This window comes from Falco peregrinus, chromosome 9, assembly GCF_023634155.1.
Source record: "Falco peregrinus isolate bFalPer1 chromosome 9, bFalPer1.pri, whole genome shotgun sequence".
Classification (NCBI taxonomy): Eukaryota; Metazoa; Chordata; class Aves; order Falconiformes; family Falconidae; genus Falco; species Falco peregrinus.
In genome coordinates, this window is record NC_073729.1 from 27139500 (window position 1) to 27166066 (window position 26567).

The following is a 26567-nucleotide window of genomic DNA, read 5'->3' on the forward strand; positions in this document are numbered from 1 at the left end:
ATGTCTCCCCCAGACCTTTCTCTTCTCCACACTGGGTGACACCAAGTCTCTCAGCCTTTCTTTATAGGAGAGGTGTTCTAGCCCTCTGATAATTTTTGTGGCCTCCTGTGGACCCACTCCAACAGGTCCACATCTTTCCTGTGCTAAAGGACTCCAGAGCTGGACACAGTCCTGCAGATGGGGTCTCACCAGAGCAAAGCATGAGAGATGTTCAAACTGCTTGGGCTGGATAAATGACAAATCCTGCTCCTTCTGGCACTCTGGATTGTCTAAACCTTTCCCTCCAAACCATTCTAGGGCATCTCTTAATAAAACTCCTAGCAGTGGGCACCCCCAGCTGCCACGTCACAAATCTTTTGGCTCAGCTTTATGTTGTTTGGAATACAAACTCTCTGTATTAATGAACATTCAGCATCCTCATGTTCAGAGTGCATGGGGAGGCACCAGAGTACTTAGGCAGTTGGAAACAATAGCACTGGCAAGATAATAGCATTTAATTTGTTGACAAACAGATTAATGAGTATGCCTAGAAGAAGAGGAATTAGTATTTATTATTCAAAAAAGACAGGAAAGTAGAATAAATATGCATTGTTAACAAAAAGTGTTGTGAAATTTGGGCTGATAGGAAAGATGCCATATGTAATATTTGCCTGAATTATAGAAGGAAATAATTTTATTTTAAATATACTTCTATGGAAATCCTTTGTTCCAGGCTGACATCACTTTGTATTTTTTTGTGCCTACTGCATAGAAGACAAAATGTGGAAGAGAAAAATAAAGTCACTAATGGGTTGCATTACAGAAAGATTAAGAGCTCCAGTAGATGTTAGTAACGTGATAGGAAAATTAATCAGATTTGAGTGCATTCCCCTGAGTGGATTGATACTTTCTTCTGGGAGTAGCTTCACTGAAATCAGTGGACCTCCTTGTGACATGAAGTGCCGTTTGGCGTGGATGCAGAGGAGCAGCCATAGAGGGACTTTTCCTGTAGAGGAGGTGGATCCAAATCACACAGCCTCAGTCAGACAGATCTTTTTGTTTCTGAACTCCATCCTGTTCTGAGAGTGGTATGAGGAAAACAAACTGGCATTGTGCACTCTTGTCTAACGAATGTCCATTTTACGTTCCCTGCAAAGAACAGTTTGCTTCTGGTTTTTTCTGTGGTTGTTTATGGTAACAACAGCACATGTTTGACTCGGGCTGAAGGCTGATCTGAGTCTTGAGTACACAAACCTATTAACAGATTTCATACCACAGAGTGAATACTATCCTGCTGAAAATATTCCAAGTGCTCAGCGCTAGACTCCTTGCCAGAGTAGCTAATTATTCATGGAGTGCCACTTGTAAAAATGCCATCTCACAACTAGGTAGAAATCCTGCTTTTGAGACTGCCCCCAAGCCCACTGGCTAGGTTAGGTGGGAAAAACTGCCCTCTTTCTGCCTAGGCTACTCTTTTCTGTGTATTAACCAAACATGAGGTCGACAAATATTTCCTTTTGTTTCCTCTTCTTCCCCTTCCTGACCTTCCTCCTACATCCTTGGGATGAAATATGCCGTATTGAGTATAAAGCAGATATATTCATTTTGTTTCTAGCTCGTCAAATATTCATATGAATTTGTGGAAGGGCACCTTACTGCACTGGGCCTGGATTTGAGCCCAAGGACAAGTGTTATAATTCAACATTATAATAAACTTAGCAATACAGTCTGACAATTTTAAAGAACTATCCCACCCAATTAATTCCTTAAAGTGGACTCGCTAGAGACAGGAATGCTAGAATACAGAGATAGGGATAAATCATCACATAAAGACTAGATCAACAATAATTATTTTAAAATCCAGAGGCCACCAATGAAAGAGATAAGATTTCCAACAAATAGGAGTGGAATCTCACAGACCAGGGAGACAGGAAAAGGTAATCCCAGTGTTGTCTTTTGGAACGTAGAAAAATGACACCTCAAAAAGTGGAGGAAAAGAAATACAGGAGAGGAAAGGTTGTGCCAGGGAGACAACAAAAAGAAGAAGGGTTAGAGAAAAATACATAAGAAACGGGGATGATTTTGAAAGCCTCAATACACAATTTTGAACACAGTGTAAGGTAAATTTTAAATCATAGTACTAGGTTTTGCAGAGCCATAAGGTTAACTACATGATACATGATTAGTGTCATCTTTCCAGTATAGCTTGTCCCAGTGATAAGGATTAGAAGTTCAGAGAGAAGTTTCCTTAGCGATACGGAATAAAATGCTTCAGAAAAGAGTGAAAAAAAGACCTGAAAGATTCTAGTCAAGATCTTGATCTGATTATTCTAAGAACAGGGAGATGAATGGGTTTTGCCTCAGTTAATTTTTAGGGTGATAACAAAACCAAACACAGCCATAAAGGACAGAGTTTGAAGAGAAAGGAAAAGAGCATCAAGGGCATGTATTAAGAGAGGTTGCCTATATCCAACTCTCTATTTTGTCTGTATTTTAAGAGACAAAAAAGAAAGGATAACTCTTTAGAAGCCAACAGTGCTTTGGGATATTTCCTGATGGGATAACACATGTAGTTGAAGAAGGTGGTGGGTGATGAAAAGGTGTTATTAAGCTTACAAAAAAATCTTTGTGATGAGCAAACGTGAGGAGAGATACTTTTGGGGAGTTTCTGTTGTCAAAGCAATTAAGAGTGGAGTGGAGCTACAAATGGGCCAGAAGAGCAATATTATGTAAAAGCAAAATAGCAAAAGGGAACAAAATTGTATGAGTCATGGGGATGGAAAGGACAGGAGGAAAAGGAAGTGGGAAAGGATAAAGTAAATAAATGGAAAAGGCTTCAGAGAATGATTTGCACTCTGAGCTGCTGAGGGCAGCATTCTGAAGCAAGTTGAGGGCATAAACAGGCAGCATTGTTCAGCAAACAACAGCAGGTAGGGGTGGGCTTGGTGAAAATGGCAAGGGGCTGGGACCCCAGAGGAAGCAAGGTGCGATGGAGAACAAAAGGCAACCAGGGCAGATGGAGGAGGTGTAAAGATTGACCAGGGGGGAGGAAGATCTGTAATCACTACATGGCAGTCCTCACAAGCTAGGATAAAGCATTATCTCTGCAACTTTGCATTTCTTGGTTGCCAGGAAGTGAATAGAAACCCTCCAGGGTTGTGCCTGGCTGCCCTGGTCCCAAGGAGCTGCTGTCACAGATGAGCTCTGCGGAGCACAGTTGCATGAAAGGAGCTTGGTTTAGCTTATCTGTGCTCCTGGTATTGAACTTCACTTGTATTTGCAGAATGTTGTAGACAGGGTGATGATACAGACAGTGTGGGTTGTGTATTGACATTGTTCTCCCAAGCCAGGACAAACAATCTCAGGCTTGGCACAAAAGTTTAAGAAATGCTTTTAAGAGAAGCTTGTGTCGTCTTCACAGCAGTCACTGCTAATACCAAGGGGCACCATGCCAAGACTGGATCGTCTCATAATCCAGCTAATCCCATTAAGCCAAGCTTTGTGCGGTCCCTCGGTTTGGTAGCAGTCTCAAAAATCAGTTTTTAAGTACTGACTGCTAACCTAGTATGGGATGGGCTGAACAAAGTGCTCTGCCCTTTGCACTGACATGTTTGACCCTTCATAAAGCAGCTTAGCAGAAATATTTTTGTAACACTTTACAGTTTTTTGAAAACATTTTATATCCAATACCTGTATCTTCTTTCAGCTCATCCAAATGCAGCTCCTCACCAAACGAGGTCATGTTTGTTGTGGCTGCTGTTGTACTGTCTTGCTGCACCTCTTCCGAGGCAAGGGCCTGGCACACAGGAGCTGGAGGGTCACTCTGCGTTGCTCTCGTGGCATCGTCACCAGTGTTGGCTTTGCCTTCGGTACCTAAAACACCAAACCATTTAATCTTAACTAAACCATGAGCAGTGAAAGCTGAAACTCCCTGCTGTCCTCTGGAGAAGAGTGATCCTCAAAGCTGCTAGTGCTCAGGGGACTGAGATTTGTCTTAGAGCAGCATCCGATCTCTAACAGTGTTAAGCATCTGTAATGCAAAACTTGTGGAAACCAGCCCATCTGGATACTAATATCCACCCAGTTTTCTCAGCAGGGCACCTTTTCCTGTGGGCATGAGCAGCCTAGGCAAATGGCATTGTGCACGCACAGAAAGGCCACTGTCCTCTGGAAGCACCTGCTGTGCAGAAGATGAGCACAAGCATGGGAAATCGGAGGGCTCTGGGAGAAGGCGATCCCTTGCACGAACATAGCTCATGGTGCAGCGCATTCGCAGGTTAGTCTGATGTGTCTGAGTTGTCAGGCTCCATGTCCACCACGCTGCTCTCCAGCTGCCCCAGCAGTAATGACGGAGCCCTACCGAAGACAAGGCTGCTAATATTCCCTACCAAACTGTAGGTTTTGAGCATAGTTTTAGTTACTCAGCTTTGAAAAGCATGTCCTGTGTGACTGAGCTGATCAGAAATTCAAATCCCTCTTCATGCAGACCTAGAAACTGCTCCCTTTGCTTACTCTGAAAGATTTTTGTGCCAGTGATCCCTGCAGCTGTATGCATTTTGATGACTGAAGCTTTTCTAGTATTCTCCTATTCAGGCAAGAGTCCTCGGAATACAAACTGTCTTTTTACTTCACAACTCTCTCAGAATTTACAAGACCTACATCACTGTTGCAAACCAAAGCAAGCAATTCCTTCCTGCTCTAGCCAGTGCTCCATACCGATGGACATGTCTGCTGTCCACCCCTGACCTCCTAAGTTGTATTTCTCAGCCCTAGACACTCCTTTCTGGAAGCTCCTGACAGGGCTATGTTTTCTTGCAATGATATCATGACAAGTTTCTTGAACGTTGATTTAAAATAGCTAGCATTCACAGATTCACAAACTACTCCTTTGTAATACTATTGGGACAATCTGCAGATAATTTATTGTGCTTTTGGGTAAGGGTATCAGATTTTGGCCCAGAGATGCTGCAGAAGGGATGCAGTATTTTTGTACGCTGAGCTCACTCAGTCTGCCTCATAATCACGTTTGGTGAAAAGTTACTGTTCTTAAAATAGCCCTTGCAGTAGCACAGTTGCTATGATACCGGGAAGGGGAGGGAGAAAAAGTTCATTGCCTACATTTCAGCTCATTGTGAAGGCAGCCTATACATAATCATCAGTGTATTAACAGCTGCCTTCATTATTTGACTGGCAGCCCTTATCTCTCAGTGCTGTAAGTACAGGTACATCTGATAAGTTTTGTGCTCACAATGGGGAGAAATATCAGGGGAAGCTCCCTAAATGTTTTCAAGGTAATTCTGCTTTGCACGTTCCTCACATCCTTCGGAAAGGCAAGCTGCTGACAGCTGTGCCACAATGCAACTGCACTCAGAGACATGAGTTCCTTCAGATCCCAGCCGATGGAAAGTGTAATGACTAATGAAATAATGACAAAGCAGAAGACAACCCTGTTGAAGGATTTCTGTTGAGGAGCACCTGAGACTTAAAACAGTGATGTTCCTGATCAGAAATGATCAGCTTGTACTTTGATCATAGTGGATGTACTGCTTTGATTGGTAGTGGGTCCCAACACTATTTTAGAGATCATCCAGGGCAGGAGAAAGCACAGACCTTAGGTCCAATACTAAGGAAAGCAGCAGTCTTGAGTATTGCAAAGTAATCAGAAGTAGGGCTGTAATTTTATTGGGAAAGAATCCCACTGTATGGCAGATGCTGCACCCTGTGACCTCTTACAGAGTGCAGGTTGGTTTCCATGAGTGAAGCTGTATTTCATGTTCAGGAGCTTTCAAGGGCAGGTTGGCATTTGCCCTCTGTGAGCAGAGCTGGAAAGGAGAGAAGGACAGAAGGGGCCCAGGCTGTGCAACTGCACAGTGTGTCTGGACAGCTGGGGTTTGGGTTGTGTGAGGAGACAGGGTGACATAACCTGTTAGGATGACTCATCACCAAGGCAAGGATGGTACAGTTTCACCCAGGGCTGCTTGCACATTGATGCAGATTCTGCGCTAGCGTTGTGGTTTGCTCTGAGCCAAACAGTCCAGTTCAAAATGCTGCTTGACAGACCTTGTGCTGCAGAACTGAAGTGTGACACAGCTATGTAAATGCATGAAGCAGATCTGGAGGTTTCTTAGACTACAGCATCATCCCAAGTTTGGGCTATTTATGAAAGTAAGCAGGAATCAGGTCCCTGGAAGTGGAGTAGAGCCAGATGAAATAGCGGGATTTTAGGATTTACTGTAGTCTTTTAGCATAGTATTGCTGCTTTGATAATTGCAACTTAATGCATAAATGAGGACTTAGCCTTGAAACTGCTGCCACTTCAGCTCAGTCCAAGTAGGGCACTAATCATTTACTGAGAATTATTTGGGTCAATTTTTTATCCCAGTTAATAAGCTGCTTCTACTAATAATATAATAAAACAACCCTGGAGATTCACAACACTCTGTAAAGAAAAATAACTTGCAGGCAGCTGCAGTGTCCTTCAACTGACTGTTAGCCATTCTTTCCTTTCTGGGTGGCAGGGTGGTAATGAAAATTTGATGTTTATAGGAGCTCTATGTAACTTCATTGCAGACAGGTAAGCAGTTTGCAGCTGCCTTTTTAAAAGTACAACCTGTCATCACTCCTCACTGTACTATATGTATAAACTATTATAATTTTGTTAAAATCATCTTGCAACTTAGCATCATCTGTTTTCCTCCCAGCCAGTTCTTTTTGCGTGAAAGATATTTACTGCTTCATTACTATTATTACCATTTAATGGGTTCTACAGAAGTTTTATATTACTGTTCTTTTGCAAAGCTCTAGATGTGCGTGTCTTCAAGTTCATGGATTATGGGAAACTTCCTTACCCCTAGCAGAAATGGGGTGTGTTTTTCTATGCAATAGTGCTAATATGCTAATAGGGCAACTAATTATCTAGAATTATGAGACGCAAAGAGTTCAATGGACAGGAATTAGAAATGAGCTTTCTAAAACCTTCCATTTTAGAATAAGCTGATGGTTTGATCGATTTTTTTTAATTTGAACATAAAGCTCATATTAAAATATATCCAATAAAATAATATGAAAATTGCTTTACTGCAATAAAAAAAAAATCCTGTTTAAAATGCTCTTTTTCTGACTCTTCAGTTGCTCGGTTACACTCCAGCATAGCATCACTGAGTATTGTCCCACAGGCTATTTATAGGCATGGCATTTGTTTTATACAAAGAAACTCAATTATTAGTTTCAAAGAGCATAATTTCTATCTATCAGATTGGTCAAATTCAAAACACCAATCTTTTTTTCATGACAGTACTTTCTGCTGTAAAGTTTTCAAAGTAAAGATGGACTTACTTTTTTTATCTCTCTTTAGGTGGAAATGGCAATTGGGAAGTTGTCTGTAACATTGGGAGCTCACTTGATCTTGCAGAATAGTCACCCAGATCTCTGCCTCCCTTGAGAATCTGTCAGGGCTTTGGAGCAGGGATATACAGAACTACAGTCCTTTGTGCATGTTTCTGACACATCGTTCATTCAATGACTTCTGCTAAACCTGGTTTGCGTTCAGGGAAGCTTTAAAATGACACTACCAAATGCTTCACTTTTCCATGTGAATGAAAAACAGGCAGAATGCTAATACATTTTGTCACAAACTTGATTTACTGGAAAGACAGTTGAAAACATCAGATTAGTATTATTCTATGAAATCTGGATTCATGGGTTGTACATGTTAGCTGAATGCATCTGTATGTTTAAATTTATACCAGCTTTAGCTGACTTTCTTGACAGTAGGATTTAGCTAGCTTTAGAGTAATTGCATGAAACACGCATACCAGTTCAGATTGCACCATGTATAAATCAAACAAAAATGGAGTTGCATTTAGGATGGTAAACCATCAAAAATTAAACTGCATGGATTGATTGCAGCAGGGAGGAATGTGAAGACAGACATGCTTAATTCAGATATTGAATTTTCCACTCTGTTTGGATTGAAGGTTTTCCTGTACATACATTTGAGTTTTAGGTTTCTGCTTTTGCAATTCTGTGTTTCCTGTTGTCCTGAAAAATATTTTGATAAAACAGACGAAGAATTTTTACTCACCTTGTTCCATCATCTCCAGAAGGCCTTTCTTAATGAGTTCATCCCGACCTTGTCGTGCTGTCATCTTCTTCTCCAGCACTGCATGAAGTAGTAGCATAACACAGCACCAGTTTACAACAGAGTATTCATATAATGGAATGAGAAAGATGCAATGTGGAAAATTCCCTCTAGTCTCAGCCACTGTGTGCTTAGAAAGAACTGCAAGGATGTTGTTTTGGGGAGCATGGACTGGTCAGCCTGTTTGTGCCTTTTCCTTTGTAAAATCACTCACATGTAGAGCTGAGATTTATGATCTAACCTACCGTCTGATCACACTGAGTGCAAGTAAGAGGGATATTGGAGCTTTCATGTTGTTTAATATGGCATGTTGGAGCTGCCTCAGGAAGTGATGTCCTTCCCTGTGACACTCCACAGGATATTGGGGCAAGTGGAGGGAATTGCACTATCCTATCTTAAGAAAAGGCAAGTGAGTTTGTCTTCTTACTGGTCTTCTGGGACATCTTTGGAGACTAGCAAGAGCATGCAGTGCTGTGTGCTGGGCTCCTTCACCGCAGAGACAGCTGCTTGAGGGAAGGCATTTTTCATGCTGTGGCTTCCTCCTGTCACTTTTCATAATGTTACTCTGACATATATAATCTCTACCCCAAATAAAAGGGGTGATGATACTTGGGGCAATAAATGTAGCCTATTTTGGAGAAGAGACAACCCATGAAAAGCAGTCTGTGTTGAGGTTTGTGCTTCACTCATAATTTGACCTTTTCTTCTAAAGGTACTATATTGTATTACATAGGAAGTCAGCCTATATGGGCTCTTTCTAGCCTAAAACATTGTTAATCTGCAACATGCTGAAATCCCTGAATTAGGTTTAAATCAGATCACCATTAACATTTCCTGTGTAAGCAAATTTTGCCCAAGGTAAGCTTTGGCTATGTGCAGCATCACTGTCTTGTTCTCATCCTACCTGCAGATGTCTGCTTTAATTTTTCATTTTTCTTTTTCCGCCACTTCCATGGTTTGAAGATCCTGCCCAGTGTTGCCAGTTTGCTGTTCCTCCTCACTGGCGGAGTTCGAATCCCTGAGACCAAGTAGTCAGAACGCATTGCAGGGGACTGCTCCATCTCATCTGAGAGGGGAAGAAAGGAAATGCAGCTGTTAGACAAAAAGCTTCAGCATAGGCTTAAAAATGGGAGACAAATGGAGTCTCACCAGCAAAGAAGCATTCGGTCTAGTCACAGAGATAAGCAGTGGAAGACATTGAAAGAACGTGTCTGCATTGCTGGAGCTGGCAGCCAGGCGAAGGATGCCAGCCAGAGAGGCATCCAACCTCACTGTGCCAGCCCGGTGCTTCCTACCAGCTCCTCTCTTGACTCTGGTCTTGCACAGTACCTGTCTGGATGCCAAATATTTCAGTATCTGCACTGCTGTCATCCCTCATGGATTAATCAGGGCTATTAGGCCCACAGAGAGGGGGGTGTGCTGAATTTGTACTCCCTGTGCTTTATTGCATCACTTTTCCTACCTTTGTCCATGCCTGGTACTCACCAAGGTAATGGTGTTACTCTCCTTCCCAAGGGCTGCATGTAACTGCATTACAGCCTTCTGAAACATGGAGAGCTGAGAGCTCCCAATAGCTTTAATAGGAGCAGTAGAAATTTAACACATCTGTAAATCAGGCCCATGCGGCCTCCAGTTAATCACATAAACGTAATGTTCATTTAGGAAAATTTAGACCTTTATGAAAAGCTGAGAGGAAGTGTGAGAAAGCTCAGGTCCCTTCTGAATTCCCAGATTCCAGTTCTGTTCTTAACCCACAGGATATTGCTGCTTTTTAAATGAACTCTTTTCACATACGCTAACACAGAACACACTGACTTGTGTGAGCTACTGCAAATCTTTTATATAAGAATAGTTTGTTTGATATGTGCTATGTAAGTAAAATCTTAGAACTACTGTGCAAATTTATTCCTTGAGGAAGCTAAGGGGAAAATTCTTTCCTTTTTGTCCAGCCAAGCCACAGGAATTCAGAGATAATGCTTCAGCTGGAAAAGCAGTTTAGGTATTTTTAGTATTTTGTCCTGAAAATACACCGTAAGTTTTGCTTATAGGCAAGTCTTGCCCAAAACAATACATACTGGCTATTCACAGTTGTGTGCTAGCGAGTACCATGAAAAAAAGCACAGTTGCAAATGGGGTTATTGATGCCTTTGAGATTTGTATTTGAGCAGCAATACAGTGATTGTTTAAAGAGAAGCTGCCATCAGTCACCAGACATGTTATATGAATAAAAACTGAATACAATTTGTATCTTTTTTTCAACAATCAGTTATGATTTAAATGAGCAATGTGGAGCTATGAACGTGTATACATTTCCAAGTAATTTCTCTCTGGAACAACATTTATCATAAATTGCTTTATGACTGCAAGATAAAAACTATACAGCATCTTCTAGGCTTTGTTTTTAGGTTAACAGGGTGAAAATGCTTAAATCACAGCGTGGAGGTGGGGATTTCCAAGTAAACAGGAAACAATTTTTGGAAGATTATTAAACACAGCAGGGGAATGAACACATTCCTCCTCTTCCATTTAATTTTGAAAATACTGGTAATAGAGATGAATCATTCAGTGGAGACAAACCAAAAACCTGGCCATGTGAACTATCAGAACAGAGAAAAGGCTGTAACAATCCCCACCCCCAAGCCCCACGCTGTGCATGCCCAGTGAATTTCTCTTTCTGTGCACTGAATTTGAAGCATCTTTTGTGTCATTCCACAGAGTCTATCTTGGGGTTTAATTTAGAAGAGATTTAAAATGTGCGTAAAAGTATATTTTTTTCCTTTAAAAGAAAGGTGTCTACCCAAGGTGATACTATGATTTACAGTTTGGAGGTCAGTATTAAGTTGAGGGCAGAAACTAGCAATGAGCCTACCACAGAAGGAAGGCAGTAGCCTACAGACCACAGCTGGAGTGCCAAGATAGTATGCTCCTTTCCTAACTGCATATTGAAAAGTGAGAAGTATCACAGAAATAAGCTTTGAAGAAGTAGAGCTACTCTTGATGACAGAGATGCCAATGAGAATGGAAAATGGCAGAGTAGATTTGCTATTAATTTGCTATTATGATTACTTTAAAGCTGTAACAGAAGCCTTAGAAAATAGCATTTGGCCATTTTTTTGTGACATCCCTTGAGTGGGAATGGAAATGTTCACAACATTAGCTCATCTCAAAAAAGCTGTAGATCAGAGTGTAAATCAGACCCTTGTCCCTGGAAGCTACAGTGGAATAGGACTTCCTCGGCTCAGCTGTCCCTGGTCCTTGCTTGTGAGACTGCACTGCTGCTTAAACACTTCCTACCATTCCAGGAATTTCTCAAGCATGTAAGTGAAGATTAAAATAAGAAGCTGATTTAAAGCAGTACCTTGGCAAGTAACTGATCCTACTGCATTTTATTCAGGATGTAGGTGTCTGCAGAGTGGTTTAGGCATCATCCACATGTTAACACTGGTAGCATGAGATAATTTTAACTTTTCTGCCAGATAGCAGGGGATGTAGACAGAACCAGGAAGTCATTCAAACCCAAATCTGTGTGTCTCTAGCAATGTTTATTATCTCATATATTTCCCTAAGAAAGAGAATGGGGAGATATTGCAAAGGAGCTAAGAACTCCCTAGGTGCCCAGTAGTGATCTTCTGTAGTTTCTACAAGCCCTGTCAACTGAGTTTCTTCCATCCCCTTCTGCCCTCTTGGTTGTGGAAATACAAGCATTTTATGCCTCAGACTTTGGTTACAGATGAAATACAGACAGAAAGCAAATGTCAAAGAAGGAATAGTAGCTAAAACAAATGTTGCAGTGGAGGTTTTCGTGGGCTTTTTAACTTTATTAATGCTTCTCATATGGTACAGGCAGTTCTTAAGCAAATGGTTTTATCACCTGGTACATTCTCACCATATGCAATTCCTACACTGTGCATTTGGAGAGATGGACACAAATAAAAATAGATAGAGACACACTAAGACAGATGTCCTGAAGTCATAAATAACAAGGAAATGGTCTCACTGGCAATAAGAATCACAAGAAAGCCCTTGGAGCTCCACATTTCCAGTCAGTTCATTTTTTCTTGGTTGTGGGTTGGCTGCTTGGGAGATAAGTTGACAGCACAAAAAGCAGCTCCCACGTACAGCAATGAATACTGAAGGAGAAGGCGCGCCTAAATATCAGCCAGTTCCTGCAGCCAACAAGCTGCCAAGACTTGCCAACCCTCCAACCACTCTGAAATATTCAGCACATTTTTTTATTCTGCAGTCAATATTTTAATTATGCTAACTGTTCTGTGGAATAATGTGGTTATTTCTCCCCGGGCCTGACAGCCTGGGGCCAGGCCATGCAATTACATAGAGGATGTCTGCAAAATGTAAACAGCCAAAAGCCAAATCAAGACTCACCAAATCAGCAGGGAGAAACGAGCAACAGCTTAACTAGCTGTGTAATGTAGAAGGCTGAGGGATGACTGTTGTACAGGGTCAAGTGAGCACAAGCTTAATCCACAGCACAGCAACCTAACCCTACACAACACAGGGAGACCAGGCTCTGTGTGGCCATCGCTGCTGAGACAGACCAGTTGGTCCCACAAGTAGACAGTCACCAGCCACGTGGGACAAGAGGATTTTGCTCTGACTGAAGCTTGTTGGCTGTTAATATTGAAATTGCTTTCAAGCCCCTGCTGTACCCTATTGAGGGCAAAGGCTTCTGTGCTGGAGCTCCAGATCTGAAACAAACTTCTCATATATCACACCATTGTCATCTGCTCTGAGTGTGTCAGCGGGGTGGAAGTGAATGTGGCTGTGCCCCTGCCGATGATGCTGGGCCAGTGCTTCTCACAGTGCTAGCTAGGGTAATTCCTAGAGGTCCTAACGGTTGTCAAGAATGTGAATGGTTTGATGTCTGAGACATCCTAAATCAGATGAGGGGAGAGGTTCTGACCTGATGGGTATTGTTCTGCAGTACTGCTCTGGGCTGTAGAATAAACCAGGCAACAGAGGAGAAGGAAACAAACCATAATATTCATTACATTTGGCTGCAGGGTCTGACCCCTCAGAAAGTCTGAGCATCTGCAGCTTCTGTTTACATCAGCAGCGGTTGTAGTGATCAGTGCTGCTGAAAAATGCCTCTTGATTTCTTCTTTGAAATATCATGATGACATAAATAGAATACTTTTCCTGTTAGTCCCTTCTCTACAGGAATTGTGCATGGATTAAGTTTTCCTGCACATAGAAGCTCTCCCATTTACAGATATCAAGTCTCGACTCTATCCTGTCCAGCCTCCCACAGAAGCAGGGCAGGTTTGCTGGGAATAGTGTGAAGTCTGTGTCCTGGATGTGTGATGAAAAAATGCCCTATGCCTGCACGTAGCCTTTATTTGTACAGCAGATGGTTTTGGTGCCAAGACAATCATGTCTGAACGATAACAACGTTGTGAAACTGAGCATTGGGTTCAGTCAGTTGGATCTATCTTCTTGGGTTTTTCATGATGAGCCAAATAATCCGTAGTGTGATGCCCCGGTTGCTGATTATAGCAACTGCAGGCTGCACTTCACAGGCTGATGTACGGCAGCTGAGAACATCAGGAATGCAGAGCTGAGTTATACTGACCTTGCCACAGAGAGAGGCTGTATGAGATGTGGGGTGCCCTCTTGTGAATAATCAAATTGCAGCAAGAAGTTTATGGGAAGATGAAGGGTGCTGAATTTTAAAGTGTCAGGAATTTTGGTAACTTAAATTCATGGTAATGGAAGTTGTGCCTTGCTAAATCCTCTGCGTACACTGGTAGGAGAAGGACCACTGAAGAATCTGCAACCTGCAGGCAGTTTAAAAATAACACAGAGACAAGAGCTGCAGGCAAATTTGTAAGGCAGGCGTGCTCTGTTTTCTGATGAATTGGTTTGTAATGCAGCTCTGCATGTTTTCCCCTTTATTGTCATTGCGTCTGTCTTTGCAACTCAGATACAGAGTTAAAATAGGAAAAAAAGGTTCCCTTTGGTACACTCTAGAGGGTAAAGACAGTGAGTGGAATCAAAATGACCTTTTCAGCTTTTGAGATAGAGGTGCCTTTACCACTACTAACTTTCGCACTGCCTAGAATTAATGTCTACCTCTATAAAGGATGTTGAGGATGTCACAGGGAGAGCTGAGTTTTTAAAGGGATCCTGTCAACTACTAGTCAGTCCTGAATCATGCAAGCCAGACGTTTGTGAGGTTAGACAAGAAATGGTACTTCTCTATAAAGGATGCTCTATACAGAAGTATTTTTTACCTAATGAGTGAAACCTGCAGTGGAAAGAAAGCAGAAAGGTTGTCTTGGTTTTAGAGTAAGGCCTATTGCGAGCTTTGGGAAAGAGTATTAGCAGCAGGAACAAACCCCTTTTTCCTTTGTTTAGCATCCTAAATGAGGCAGAACTGATCACAATGATCAAATGTGCCGAATAGGAGTAAATTGTTTGTGTCTAGGAGCCTTTGGACACTTCTGCTATGTTCCAGAGATGCAGAATTCAAACTGAAGAGCTTTTTTATTGCACTAGATAGATGTTTCTTGTGATGGAGCTCTTCCTCATTCTAAAAATGTTTTCTGTCACCTGCATTTCTGCAGACATGCTCTCTTTCTTGACTGTCTTTGAAAGAAAATTGCAGTGGAATGTTCCAGTTTGAAGTTTCCGTCTCAGTTTTTTTGAACATATAGTATTTAGATTTTTCCAATTTTGAATGACTCTTAGAAATTAAAATCAGAAATGAGAAAAAAGGTTTTGTTGAACCTGTAATTTATTTAATTTTTGAAGGACATTGTGTTTGAAGTTGTGAATGTTTCAATATTGTTTTGCGTTGGTTTGGAAAAATTTATACGGAATCCTTTGTAAAACAGAAAACCTAGTTCCTAACAGTTTAGTTGTTTAGATAAGGCAAGGTAACTGTAGTACATTATTGAATGTAATCATAAGCTAATTTTGGATGCACAGCTGCTGATGTGATGTAGATTGTTGCTCTGACACATCATATTTGTTACACCAGAAAAATATTGAAACCAAGTAGGGAAAATTACAGGATTGAGGTGCAAATTCAGGCATTTACCTGTCCAAATTTTTAGGTGTTATATGGTCAACAGTGTATGTAAAAATGTCTTGAATTCTTTTCTCTGTTCTCAAAATTGTAATCCTTTATGTTCATGATTTCCCACCCTGGATGGAGTTTAATCCCATCGGAAGCAGATGGATAGTGGGCCAGGTTCATCCACATAATAACTGCGTCATTCATTGAGTTACCTTGGGGGGAAAATCTGGCACAGTAAATTTGTTCAGATTTCAGACTCATGGTGATACATGAAGGCCGGGTGAAAATACTAAGATAAATGGCGGAATGAAAAAGGGGAATAGGGTCCTTTAGGAGCACCATACCCAAAACAGCTCTGGGTTCATGTTCCACTGAATACAGACTGTTGTTGGGCTGTATCTCCTTTCTTTTAGCTGTGTGGTATGAATACTGATTAGATTTTTATACTTCCCTGCATGAAAATGCAAGTTCCTGTGCTTTCCTTTTATCTTTCCTGTGGTCTCCAGAGTCTGAGCTTCCATTTTCACTTCACACTGAAATGTTTGCCATGTATCCTTGTTCTATAATTTCTACTGCTCCTTAGTATGTTAAATTATGATTAAACATTTTTCTTTAATTGAAGGAGGAGAAAAAAAAACCCAAAACATAATTTTTGGGTGGTAGGAGGGGGTTGTGCTTGCAAGGGAAGTTTATTTCCATTCTGTCATGCTAAGCCTCCCTTCAAAGTATTTGGATTTTAAAAACAGCTTTAGCTGAAATGAATGGAGAAACAGATTATACTTATCAAAGGAAAGAGAGCAAGGAAGTGGCAACTCCAGCTAAATCTCTTAGAGAAAAATACGCTTTATATGCTTGAGATTTGTGATTTCTTCCAGAAAATGTCCCTTTGGGAAGTTGACATATCACCTGACAGCATTACCACCATATGAGCCAAGCTGCAAAGAAATTAATCAGGAACCTTTCATGCTTTTGGATCATTGTGTCAAGTCCCAATAGCACTTCCTGTGATTTACAGCACACAGTGTGACATTAGCAATTCATTAAGAAAATAAGTTTTTCAGTGTTTGCGTAAAGGAACTCACAACATTCTTTACCTGGATAAGGAAGAACTAAACACTAAGAAAATTAGGCTAATGAAGGATTGCTGTATGATCACAGTTAATTCAGTTACCCAAGCTTGTACAATATCCTCTTTTGAGAGGGGAAACTTGACATTTGCATGCCTCTTGCCCAGTGAGAACTTGCTCAGGCAGCAGACAGAACAGCATCTCCTGAGATTCACAAAAAATCTATTCAAATAAAGTCAAATGAGCACTGTCTCTGCAGTGAGCCAAGAGGCAGACTGTGCATCAAGCCTTGTCCATCCTGCATCTGCAAAGGGTTTTGTACCACACACGTTACAAATTCCCAGGACTGGGGAGTTTCCCCAAGCCTCTTGCAGTGCTGCTGGTCTGCAAGACACAGGAGGCCAAGCCCAGGAAGTACAGGAATGCCTTGAATTAGACTTGCCATGCACTTGTAGTAGTAAAGCTGTTGTCTGCACTGCAGGACCAGTGTTTCATCACCTGCAGTTGTTTAATTAGCTGTAGCCTTGCTGCAAACCTGTTGAAAGGATGTTTTTTTATAGCTTCCTCAGGGAGTCTGCAGACTGAAACACACCCTGTGCAGTCTCCAAGAGGCACCTTCAAATCTATTTCACTGCAGCTTATCCCTGATTGCAGTTAGATTCAGAGGGACATGTAACACTCAGGGAAGTCATCGGTGTAAAAGCACCATGCTTGCTAACAGGGAAGTATTCATTGCTTTTTGCTGGGATTCATGCCCCAGAACTGACCTGTTTTACAGAGTTTCTTCTGTTAAGGGAGTCTGTGTCTGTCAGGCATACAATCAGCTCTCACTTTATATGCATCCCAAACTTGTGTATTAGAGAAATAATCAAATCATCATGTCCTATGCCCCTTTATGCCCTTGTAATTTAATACATAATTTCCTTCTTCCCTCGAATGCACCACAGTTCTCTGTTGGTGCTCTGTCACTGTTCAATGCCACTGCTGCAGATAGAAAACATTCTTTCTGCTTTGTGAAACACGAGCATCTGCCCTTTATTTTTTTCTTTATTGTTCCTGCTGCTTTGCACTTCCACTTTCCTTACAGCCATTGGCAACAAATACACATTAGTCAACAGTCTCTGGTGCATATTCCCGGCCTCCTATACAGAATAGGACAGAGATTTGGAAAAAGGAATACTTTGACAACAAAAATATGACATAAATCAGAACAGCTATAGAGAAAGGTACATAGAAAACAGGCACAGTGACTGGACTCAACTTTTGTCTGAAGGTTATGCATCCAATCTGGCTCCTTGTAAAACTGTTCTAAAACTGCTGGTGATTTCTACATTTGGTTGTTGTGTAAATTGTGATGAAACCCTTCTTAGGAGGTCATGTCATCTGAATGAATGGTTAAATACTTTCCAGAGATGGCTTGAACTGCTGCACATAACATTCTGTTAATATGAGACATGTTGCTTTGGTTTAACCCTGGCCAGCAACTAAGCACCACATTGTTGCCTGCTCACCCACTCCCCCCGCCGTAGGATGCCCTAACTCCAAATGTGTGTCCCCTGCTTTCCTCCTTCTTCCTCCAGTTTTATATGCTGATCACAATGCCATATATTATGGAATATCCCTTTATCCTCTGGTGCCGGCTGTCCCAGCCGTGTCCCCTCCTGGCTCCTTGTGCCCCCCAGCCCCCTCGCGGGTGGGGTGAGGAGCAGAGGAAGTCCTTGGCTCTGTGCCAGCCCTGCTCCGGGGCAATGGAAACATCCCCTGTTATCAACACCACTTCCAGCACAAATCCAAAAGATCGCCCCAGAGTAGCTACTATGAAGAAAATTAACTCTACCCCAGCCAAAACCAGCATACACATGTAGGAAATACTTAGAGGGGAGCACTGTGTCTAAAAGATCCTTTTATCCCACTCTAGACTGGTGTTTCCCAAAGAGGTAATTATACTAAATACTCAGCAGTCTTCAAAGGATACCAAGGTACCACAAACCCTCTGTTGTCCTCAGCATCCTTGAAAAGACTCACATGTGGGCATACACACAGAGCAGTCAGACACTGCAGAGTCCCCATGGGCAATAGCACTTCTCACCTGTTATGTTTTGTGTTGAAGTTAACATCACCATGGCACTATCTCAAGGCTCAGATAAGGGCTTTAAAGCACTGATCTAACAAAACTGCAACATGCCCAACTGTAGAGATCTGAGTATCTTTAAAAATTAATGAGTTTCTGGGAGGTCCATACTTTAAAAACTGAGATTCTGCTTCCAAATTGATGGCCTCTGGTTAACAACCTTTAAAGTGCTAATACAGCAATATGCCTTCTAAAATTAAATTCTTTACTAGTCGAAGGCCAAGAGAAATAATTGCTTATCAAATTTACTGTAGTGATTATCACTGTTTGTCTGAAACAAGACCACAATCTATTCCTAACGGGAATGGCAGGATCTTCAGGGCAAGGAATGAACATGGAAATTACTCAAAATATATAAAGCTGTTTCCTCTGCCGCTCTTGGAATGACTCCATTCCAGGCTATTTTTTTCTTGTATTGTAGGAGCAAGGAAAAATAAACTGCTAAATTGTAATCCTTGCCCTGTGTAAGAAATAGAAGAATGGAGAGACAATGTCCCACATGGCAACAACAAAATGAGAATTTGGCAGAACAGCGATCTCTGTCCATTAACTCTCTACATCACCCAGCAGCCAAGCAGGGAGAACAACTATGAAAGTAACTGCAATTCCTTTTGCTAATGTACTGTGTTGGCTGCGTCTACATTAGCAAGTAATGCAGCCACTTAGAAGTGAGTCTGTGAATAGGGTGCTGAGGACTCGGTATCTTCTGGAGGCATTTGTTAAGTGGTGTGATCTTATGACTCTAACTTGACAGAGAACAAGCTCTTTCCTTATTAAGTGCAAAGGAAACAAGATTCTTCTTTAAAACAAAAATGCCAACCAAACTAAACAACCATCCTTCCAAAAATGAACTAAGATTTCCTGTATTTTCTCTCCAGAGGAAGGATAAAGTTAGTTATTTCTCTTACTAAATTATGAGATTCAAAAGCCCCGAAATACACATGCAAATTCCTATGAGCTGTTGGTACTGAAAGTCACTAACTTTCATCAAGACCTTGGTTCTTCAATTTCTCTAAAGTAAAAATTCCCTTGTATTGTGTTTTAGCCATATTACAGCTTATCTGAAATGTTCATATACTACACTTGTCTGTTCTATATATCCCGGTGTCCAGAATGACATATATCTTCTTAGAGCCCTTCAGCAAGACATTTTAGCATCAATGAAATTGCTATGCATAAATTAACAAAATAGATATAATGATAATTTCAAACTTGCTAGAATGATGCTGTGGTTGTAACAAAAAAAGCCAATTTAGTCTAATGCACAGATGGACGAGTTTCTTCTAGCTTGTTCTTTTCTAAGTCTTATAGTGCACTAAATTTAGTGGGGAAAGGGCTTTGCACTTAACCAGAGTTCTTCTGATTTCATTAATTGGAGTGAGTCTTTATGCAGTGCAAAAACTGATTTTTGTATTAATTTTTTACTTCATAAAACATACTTTCCACACAAGCTATACAAACGTTGCTAAAAACATGTCAGAAAATGTATCACAATAATTTCTTGAAATGGTTATATTTGAAAGAAGGGAAGAGAAATGTCTTAACTACCATTTTAATATTCATGTTCTTTTCAAGAAGAAACTTTACGGGCTTGTTGGGTTGTACTGCTTACAACTGCAGAGGTCACAACCTCAACAATATGTTTGCAGATGGTTACTCTCTCTAGGAACATTAGGCAATAGTATGTACAAGCCTGATGTCTAATGACAACAGTGCTTACACCATCTTGGAAAGAACTACCTTAAACGGAAATAAACAGAGGAAGCAGGTAGCATATGAATATATTCAAAGTAGGTACAAGGAATGCCATGAGCTAAATTAACGTGTAAATGATATCTGCTGAGAAATGGCGGGTTTGATATTTTGGAAGTCTACTAGCAGCATTTGCAGTCACAAGTCTATAGCAGCATTGGTAAAGATTCCTCACACCTGCCTTTAAGTGCCTGGAAGGTTTCCATAACTGTCACCATGTGGCTAATGCATCAGGCATTGTCCTGCTCAGCCTAGATCAGCCTGCAGATGAAACAGGAGAGGCTGTAGCAGCTCTCAGTTGCATAAGAATTTCCTACTAATAAATTTTCCCCTTGCTTTGTCAAGGCAACTTAGTGGTCAGGGCCAGCATGGTGGATGTGGAGCAGCTTAAATCTGCCTTGGTGTAACAAACCCTCTCTGTACTGTGTTTCACATACAGACAGAAATTGCTGATCAAAATCCTGTTCTGCACATTTTTTCTGAAAGGTAAGATTGCCCCTGTTCTCCATTTACAGACTTAATTTATAATGTAATGATGTAAAAAATAATTGATGAGATTCTATGATATTGAGAAGTGTCTAGGGAGAGCATGATCACACTTCTACTCTGCTGGTCAGTGCTTATGCAAAAGAACAAAAAATTACCCTTTTCAGAATTAATAGCATGCCAAGAGGCTCTGTCTTTGTACAGACAAGTAATTTTGCTGGCAACAGGTTTTAAATTCACATGTTTCTTTAAAACTAACATTCCCAGGTAGTTCTTTGCTCTCCAGCTCTTGATTTCCATTTGGGTCATGTTTTTGAGAAAGAATCATCTAATGAATGTTCTTCTAACATTTGCCTTTCATCAGCAAAAATACTTGGACTTTTTCCTTGTTTCCTTCTATGTTATTTTTTTAATTCATTTCTGCTGAATTTTTTTTATATGCAAAAGTGATAAGCAGATCTGTGAAAAAAACTTTCATTTTAAATCCACTGTAGAATATGAACTGAATTTCTTTTTCAATGCATGAGGTAAATAATAGTCTTGTTTGTTTTAACCATATCCTGGGCCTGGTTTTATCTCTCACAAAGCCCAAGCAGCATGGAAGGGAAAAAAGCATGGAATATTTTTACCCTGTCTGACCTAAATTTATGTATTTTTTAGTTCTTCCAAGAGAAAGAGAAGTAGAATAACTACTCCCTCTTCTCAGTTCCTTTTCGGCTTTCGTATTTTAACTGTGTTCTCAGCTGCTTGCATGAGTCATGGAGAGCTGGAAACAAGCCCCCCCCCCCCCCCCCCCCCCCCCATATTATAATAACTGCTTCCTCATGAGGAAGCCTATGTGTGTTTTGGGGTATACCACTAAAAAGCCACAAAAATCTCCTGAAAGCCTCTTTCTGCCAGAAACTTACATGAGAACAGAGGAAGTGACAATATCTTAGCTGCAAAAACTGGTTACTTACGAGTGCGATGAAAACTTAAAATATTTAAAGTTTTCCATATTACTGTGTCTTGAAATTTATGCCATCATTCTTTTGCATTTCCAGAGATTTCAGACTGCTGTTGATTTTGTGGATTGTTTTGTGTAATGATGGTATTAAATTTCACTGGTCTAGGCATAATTTGGATTTGATCCTGTAATGTTCCAAGAAACTGAAATCCACAGGCCTTTATGAGAATGGGAAGGTTAAGTGCTTGCCATGCTGATCCACACTATTCCAAGCTAACATGTTCATCATTGCCTATTTCTTCCTATACAGTAGAAGTCATATCCAAACTAAATCTCTGCTTGAAGCTACCTATAATATTACATTTAGAAACACCAGGGGAAGCTCATGGCAAAAAAACATTCTTCATTCTGAAGTCCTGTAACTTTGTTTAGAATAAGCCAGATCCCTCACGCTTTGGCTCATGTCTAGACTGTGCAGAGCGTATCAAACCAGGTCAAGGATCTTGTGCAGTAAGACAGGAAAAAGAAAGAAAGGTCAACTTACTCAAGCATAAGCCAAATTCATTAGCAGGTCAAATGGATTCATACAGCAAACATAACAGTAAAAAACATGAAACATATTAGCAGAGGGTATTGGTATCAAATGTGCCTGTCAGCTCTATTGCATTTATAGGCATGTATTATGCCCTACACTGTCCTGCTTCAGTCATGTTCATTTGAGCTTATCTAACAGAGCTTCAGTCCTAAATGCCTGAACATAAGGTCAGACAAAGAGTTTGTCACACTGAAATTACATCTTCTCTTTAGAAACTATTTCCTTTCTCACTGGGCTACCCTTCCTCTTCTCTATACACATTCTGTTTTTACAACCAAGCCTTTTCTTTGCTATCATTTCACCATTTGTACAGATCTGGCTATTTATCCTGCAGGCAGCCTTCTCTTCCTGCTCAGTACAGTTTACTGATCCTCTGGACAATAACAGTTTGACTTTAATCAAGGCTATGCAGGAAAAGCCTTTCTTCTCAGTGAAAGCTTTTAGACATTACAAGTATTCAGGATTCATTTACCACATTGGGTAATGAAGCAGAGTTAAAAATACCATATGTTCCTTTGACATTGCCCATTCATTACAATAAATGATTGAAACTTCTGTGACTGCAGAACAAAACATGTTTTATGATTTTTACTTTTAAGTGAAGCTGTGTATAAAGCTCTTTGCCACTTGGAATATCCTCTTAGTATTTTACATAAAAGGATAAAACAGTTTATTTGGAAAAGGCAGAGAAGCCTATGGCTTGTTTTCTTCTCATCTTCTTAAATGAATGAGAAGAGGTCTTAGAATGTGAGATCATGGAAATGTAACTGGCCAAATTTTCTCTATGAGAAAATACAGTGAGGAAATTTGTTGAGACTGCCCTTCAGAACATCACCTCTTATTGGCAATTCACTGCACTGGATTAAGCAGAAGTTCTTTCCACCATCTTCAAGCCTCCTATGCAATCTGTGTAAGTCTGTTTCAACAACCGAGATGAGATTATCAAAGCATGAGAAAGAAGTGACACATAGGACCAGATTGTTTGAAGATGGTTATTTTAAGCCATTTCACATAGTCTCATTCACTATTTTTGTTTTTTGAACTCAGAGACAATTTTTTTTTCTCCAATAATTAAAACTCTGAAGGCGGATGCTCTTGCCTGTACAATAAAAGAACTTACAATATTTTAAAAAGTATTTTAAAAACCCATAAAACCCCTAATTTCTTCCTTTCAAGTGCTGAAATGATCTAATGCTATTAATAGAAGATTCTTTCTCTGTGGAAAATTTATTCTTCTATTTAAAGCTACTGGGGAAAAGCTTGAAAGAACAAAAAATTATGTTTCTGACATCTGGCTATTGGTATAGCCTTTGGATGATGAGTTCAGTTAGTGGCTTTAAAATAAACACATTTATTTGGAAATAAGGCAGAAGGATTGACAAGACATCCTTCTCCACACAGTAGCATGCAGTGGCTGCATACTTGCTAGATGCCCACCCAGCTTGTCCCTTAAGTGCTGAGGGAAGCAAATTTGAGGATTCCAGATTGACAGCACTGAAAACCACAGATCTTTCTTCATGCACAGAAGTCGGCATAGCTCATGAAGCAGCATAACTTCCCCACACGGCTGATCAGCAAAGCCTGACCCTGACCTAAATGGCCCATGATTAGCAGAGCAGGTGTTGGCCTGTCCCCATGATCTTCCTGCAGAGGTATGAAATTGATACTAGCTGTGATGACATTTTGTGTGGGCACAGGACTAAGAATTCCTGTCACAATAAATCAGTAAACAGAATACCTCCCCAGGAGTTTAAAGAGGACACATTATACTGAACAGCTCATATCCTGCTTCCAGGCACCTGATCCATTAGGCTTTGCTTCTCTGACATGTGCTGGTGCTTGGTGATACTGTTCACATGCTGACCACACAGCCCAGGTGCCATTCTAGTAATTTACTCTGGAGTTACAACAGTTACATGTCTTGTGCATTCCTGGTGGGATCACTCGGAGATCATATTTGCAAACACACATGGGTATGTTACCCAAAGCATGTGATTCACTGTAAAACCAAATCCAGAACAGAATGCTAAAGCTGAAAATAAAGCACGTCTTTTGATTTTGTTCTTTCTTTTGTTTAATAAGGAAATGGAAACAAGGTATTTGTAAAATGTATGGTGAAGCATTGTGCTAGACATCTCTGAGTAAGCCAAACAAGCCAGGGTTCTTAAATAGCATTGCAGCATTTGTATAGCTATGAGCTCTAAAACAGAGAGCTAAGAAGCGCTGTCAGCAGGGTGCTGGATGGGAGGAGTTATCTATTTCTATGAACTATGCATGGCATTGAATTAGATACAGCAGCTCAGATTCCCTAACACAACATTTCTTCCACAAGGTAGATAAACCCTTAGAAGATACAGACACAAACAAGTAGACCTTGGTTTAAAAAGTCTTGGGCTGGGATCCAGTAAATCTAGTTTTAGAGCATTTAGTATCAGATCCAAACTATCGTGGTCGCAATGATACAAAGTGCAGATCCAGTAGAGATTCATGCTGCTGTCTCAAATGTGTTCAAAAAATGCTGATCCATCAACTTTGCTCCTGCAGGCTTTTTGCTGGATCAGGTATCATTTGTCTGCACCACTTGCACTTTATGCCATATCAAGCATTGTCTGCCTGCCCACAGTTGGCATCAATCTGGCATAAAAGCACAGAGCTGGCATAAACTCTGTATCACAGCTTTGGCTGATTTGACAGAAATATGATCGTTTGCCTATGGCTGATCTGACTGAAACCTGTCCTGCTGTTAAAAACAATCATGCACAGATCTGGTGTTAACATCAGCCTCTAACACAACGAGCCTGTCGGTACCAGAAGGTGATGTGAAACTAATGGAACATCTCTGTCTGCTGCCCCAGCAGGGAGGTCTGGGTGGCAAGAAGCAAAAGGAGACATCACATGGAAGCTCTAGCCTATGTACAAATCACTTCTGCTCAGTGACCTCAACCTTCAACAGCAGCTACGTGCTACATGAACAGCAAGGAGAGTATTTTTGCAGGGCATGAGCTGCATCCGGCCAGGCAGCAGGGTGATGCAGAACAGCTCCATTTTCAGAGGAAAGATACCACCCTTTTCCTCATGTTTGCTTTTCTTTGGTTTTGACTTTGGGTTTTTTGCTTGTGCACTACTAATGCATGCATGCTCCGCCTTCCCCAAATTAGGTAGATATTCTATAGGTGTGTCTGTATGGACACAGTGTATCTATATAGTATATATGTATGCATGCAATATTATATGTTATATTATATATTTACATATTAAATAATCTAAAAAATAACCAAGAAGTGTGCTAGTAATATGGATTTCATTATAAAATAGCTGCTTCTCATGTAGGTCAAAGTGAGGCAGGGTCTGGGAGCTTGATGTTAAGGTGGCACGGTCAGCATCAGAGATGTTGTAAATCCAACTACATTCCCTAGCAGATAAGTCCTAGCAGAACCCAGTGCAAAGTCAGACTAGCTCAGCCATGCTGTTTCTAACCATTCTCAATAATGCACCTAATTAATCCTACTAGCATGTACGATGACTTTCAAATAAAGCAAAATAAGGCACAAGTTAGAAGTTAAATATTGGCATCTGTTACAGTGCTGTCTTGAATGTTCATATTTATAATGCTTGAGTGCCCAAATGCACAGTGAAAGGATTGTAAACACAGTTGAACTGCAGTTCCCATTAAAGGGTTCTTTAGCTTTCCTGATCTCTCCTGGTATTTTTTTATCTTGATTTTTGTGTTTCCTCTTTTTTTTTCCCCCTCTGGAGTTGGCAGAAGGGCAAGGGGAGAAGGGCAGTGCTACTTAGTATTTAGTCAACATTAAAAGTAAAAAGCTTTGGCAGTTAAGTATCTCCAAAGCCAAAACTGGCAAAAACAGCTGTAAAAAATCAAATGTTCCTGTTTCAAATTACAGACATTTTTATTTGTTGAAAATGTTCACGGGTAGCTTCAGGGTACGCTGAGCCTGCCTAAAGGCAGGTATAACTTATGTTTTGACCATTTAAGAAGGAAAACAACTATCTTCCTCCATGATGTGCTTTGGCACTCAGCAAATAAATTTTACCATGGCAACTCAAAGCCACCTGAGACATACAGACTCTTCAGTAAAGTAGTCCTCAGCATCTTGTTCTACAAACTAACGTGCATACATTGTGGTCATTAGAAGTTCTAAACCCCACATGAAATAGCTCGGCATCGTGTATTAGTATCATGTTTTCCAATTGTTATGTTAATATAACAGCTGAGTCTTACATAATACTTTTTTGTAATTATATATTACAATGCTTTACAAAGGAGGAAAGCTAAAACACAACATGTAGTGTGACCTGTCTCAAGTTGAACCAGTGGTGGAAAGAGACTCTCCTGTAGTCTGCCTTTTAGCCTCTTTAGCCAAATCCTGCAGCCCAGCAAACTCTGACTACACAGAGTCACAGGCCGAGGAAG

At 40.7% G+C, this 26567-nt stretch overlaps 1 protein-coding gene across 2 annotated transcripts in view; it reads right to left on the reverse strand.

Moving 5' to 3' along the window:
- Positions 1-26567, reverse strand: part of PHACTR3 (phosphatase and actin regulator 3) — a 114061-nt gene that overhangs the window by 43661 nt on the left and 43833 nt on the right. For both annotated transcript variants that reach the window (XM_013304346.3, XM_027795899.2), the window contains exons 2-4: positions 9024-9185; positions 8063-8140; positions 3670-3852 (exon numbers count right to left, since the gene is read on the reverse strand). In XM_013304346.3, the coding sequence (XP_013159800.2) occupies positions 3670-3852; positions 8063-8140; positions 9024-9185 (423 nt within the window). The remainder of the gene's footprint in view (positions 1-3669; positions 3853-8062; positions 8141-9023; positions 9186-26567) is intronic.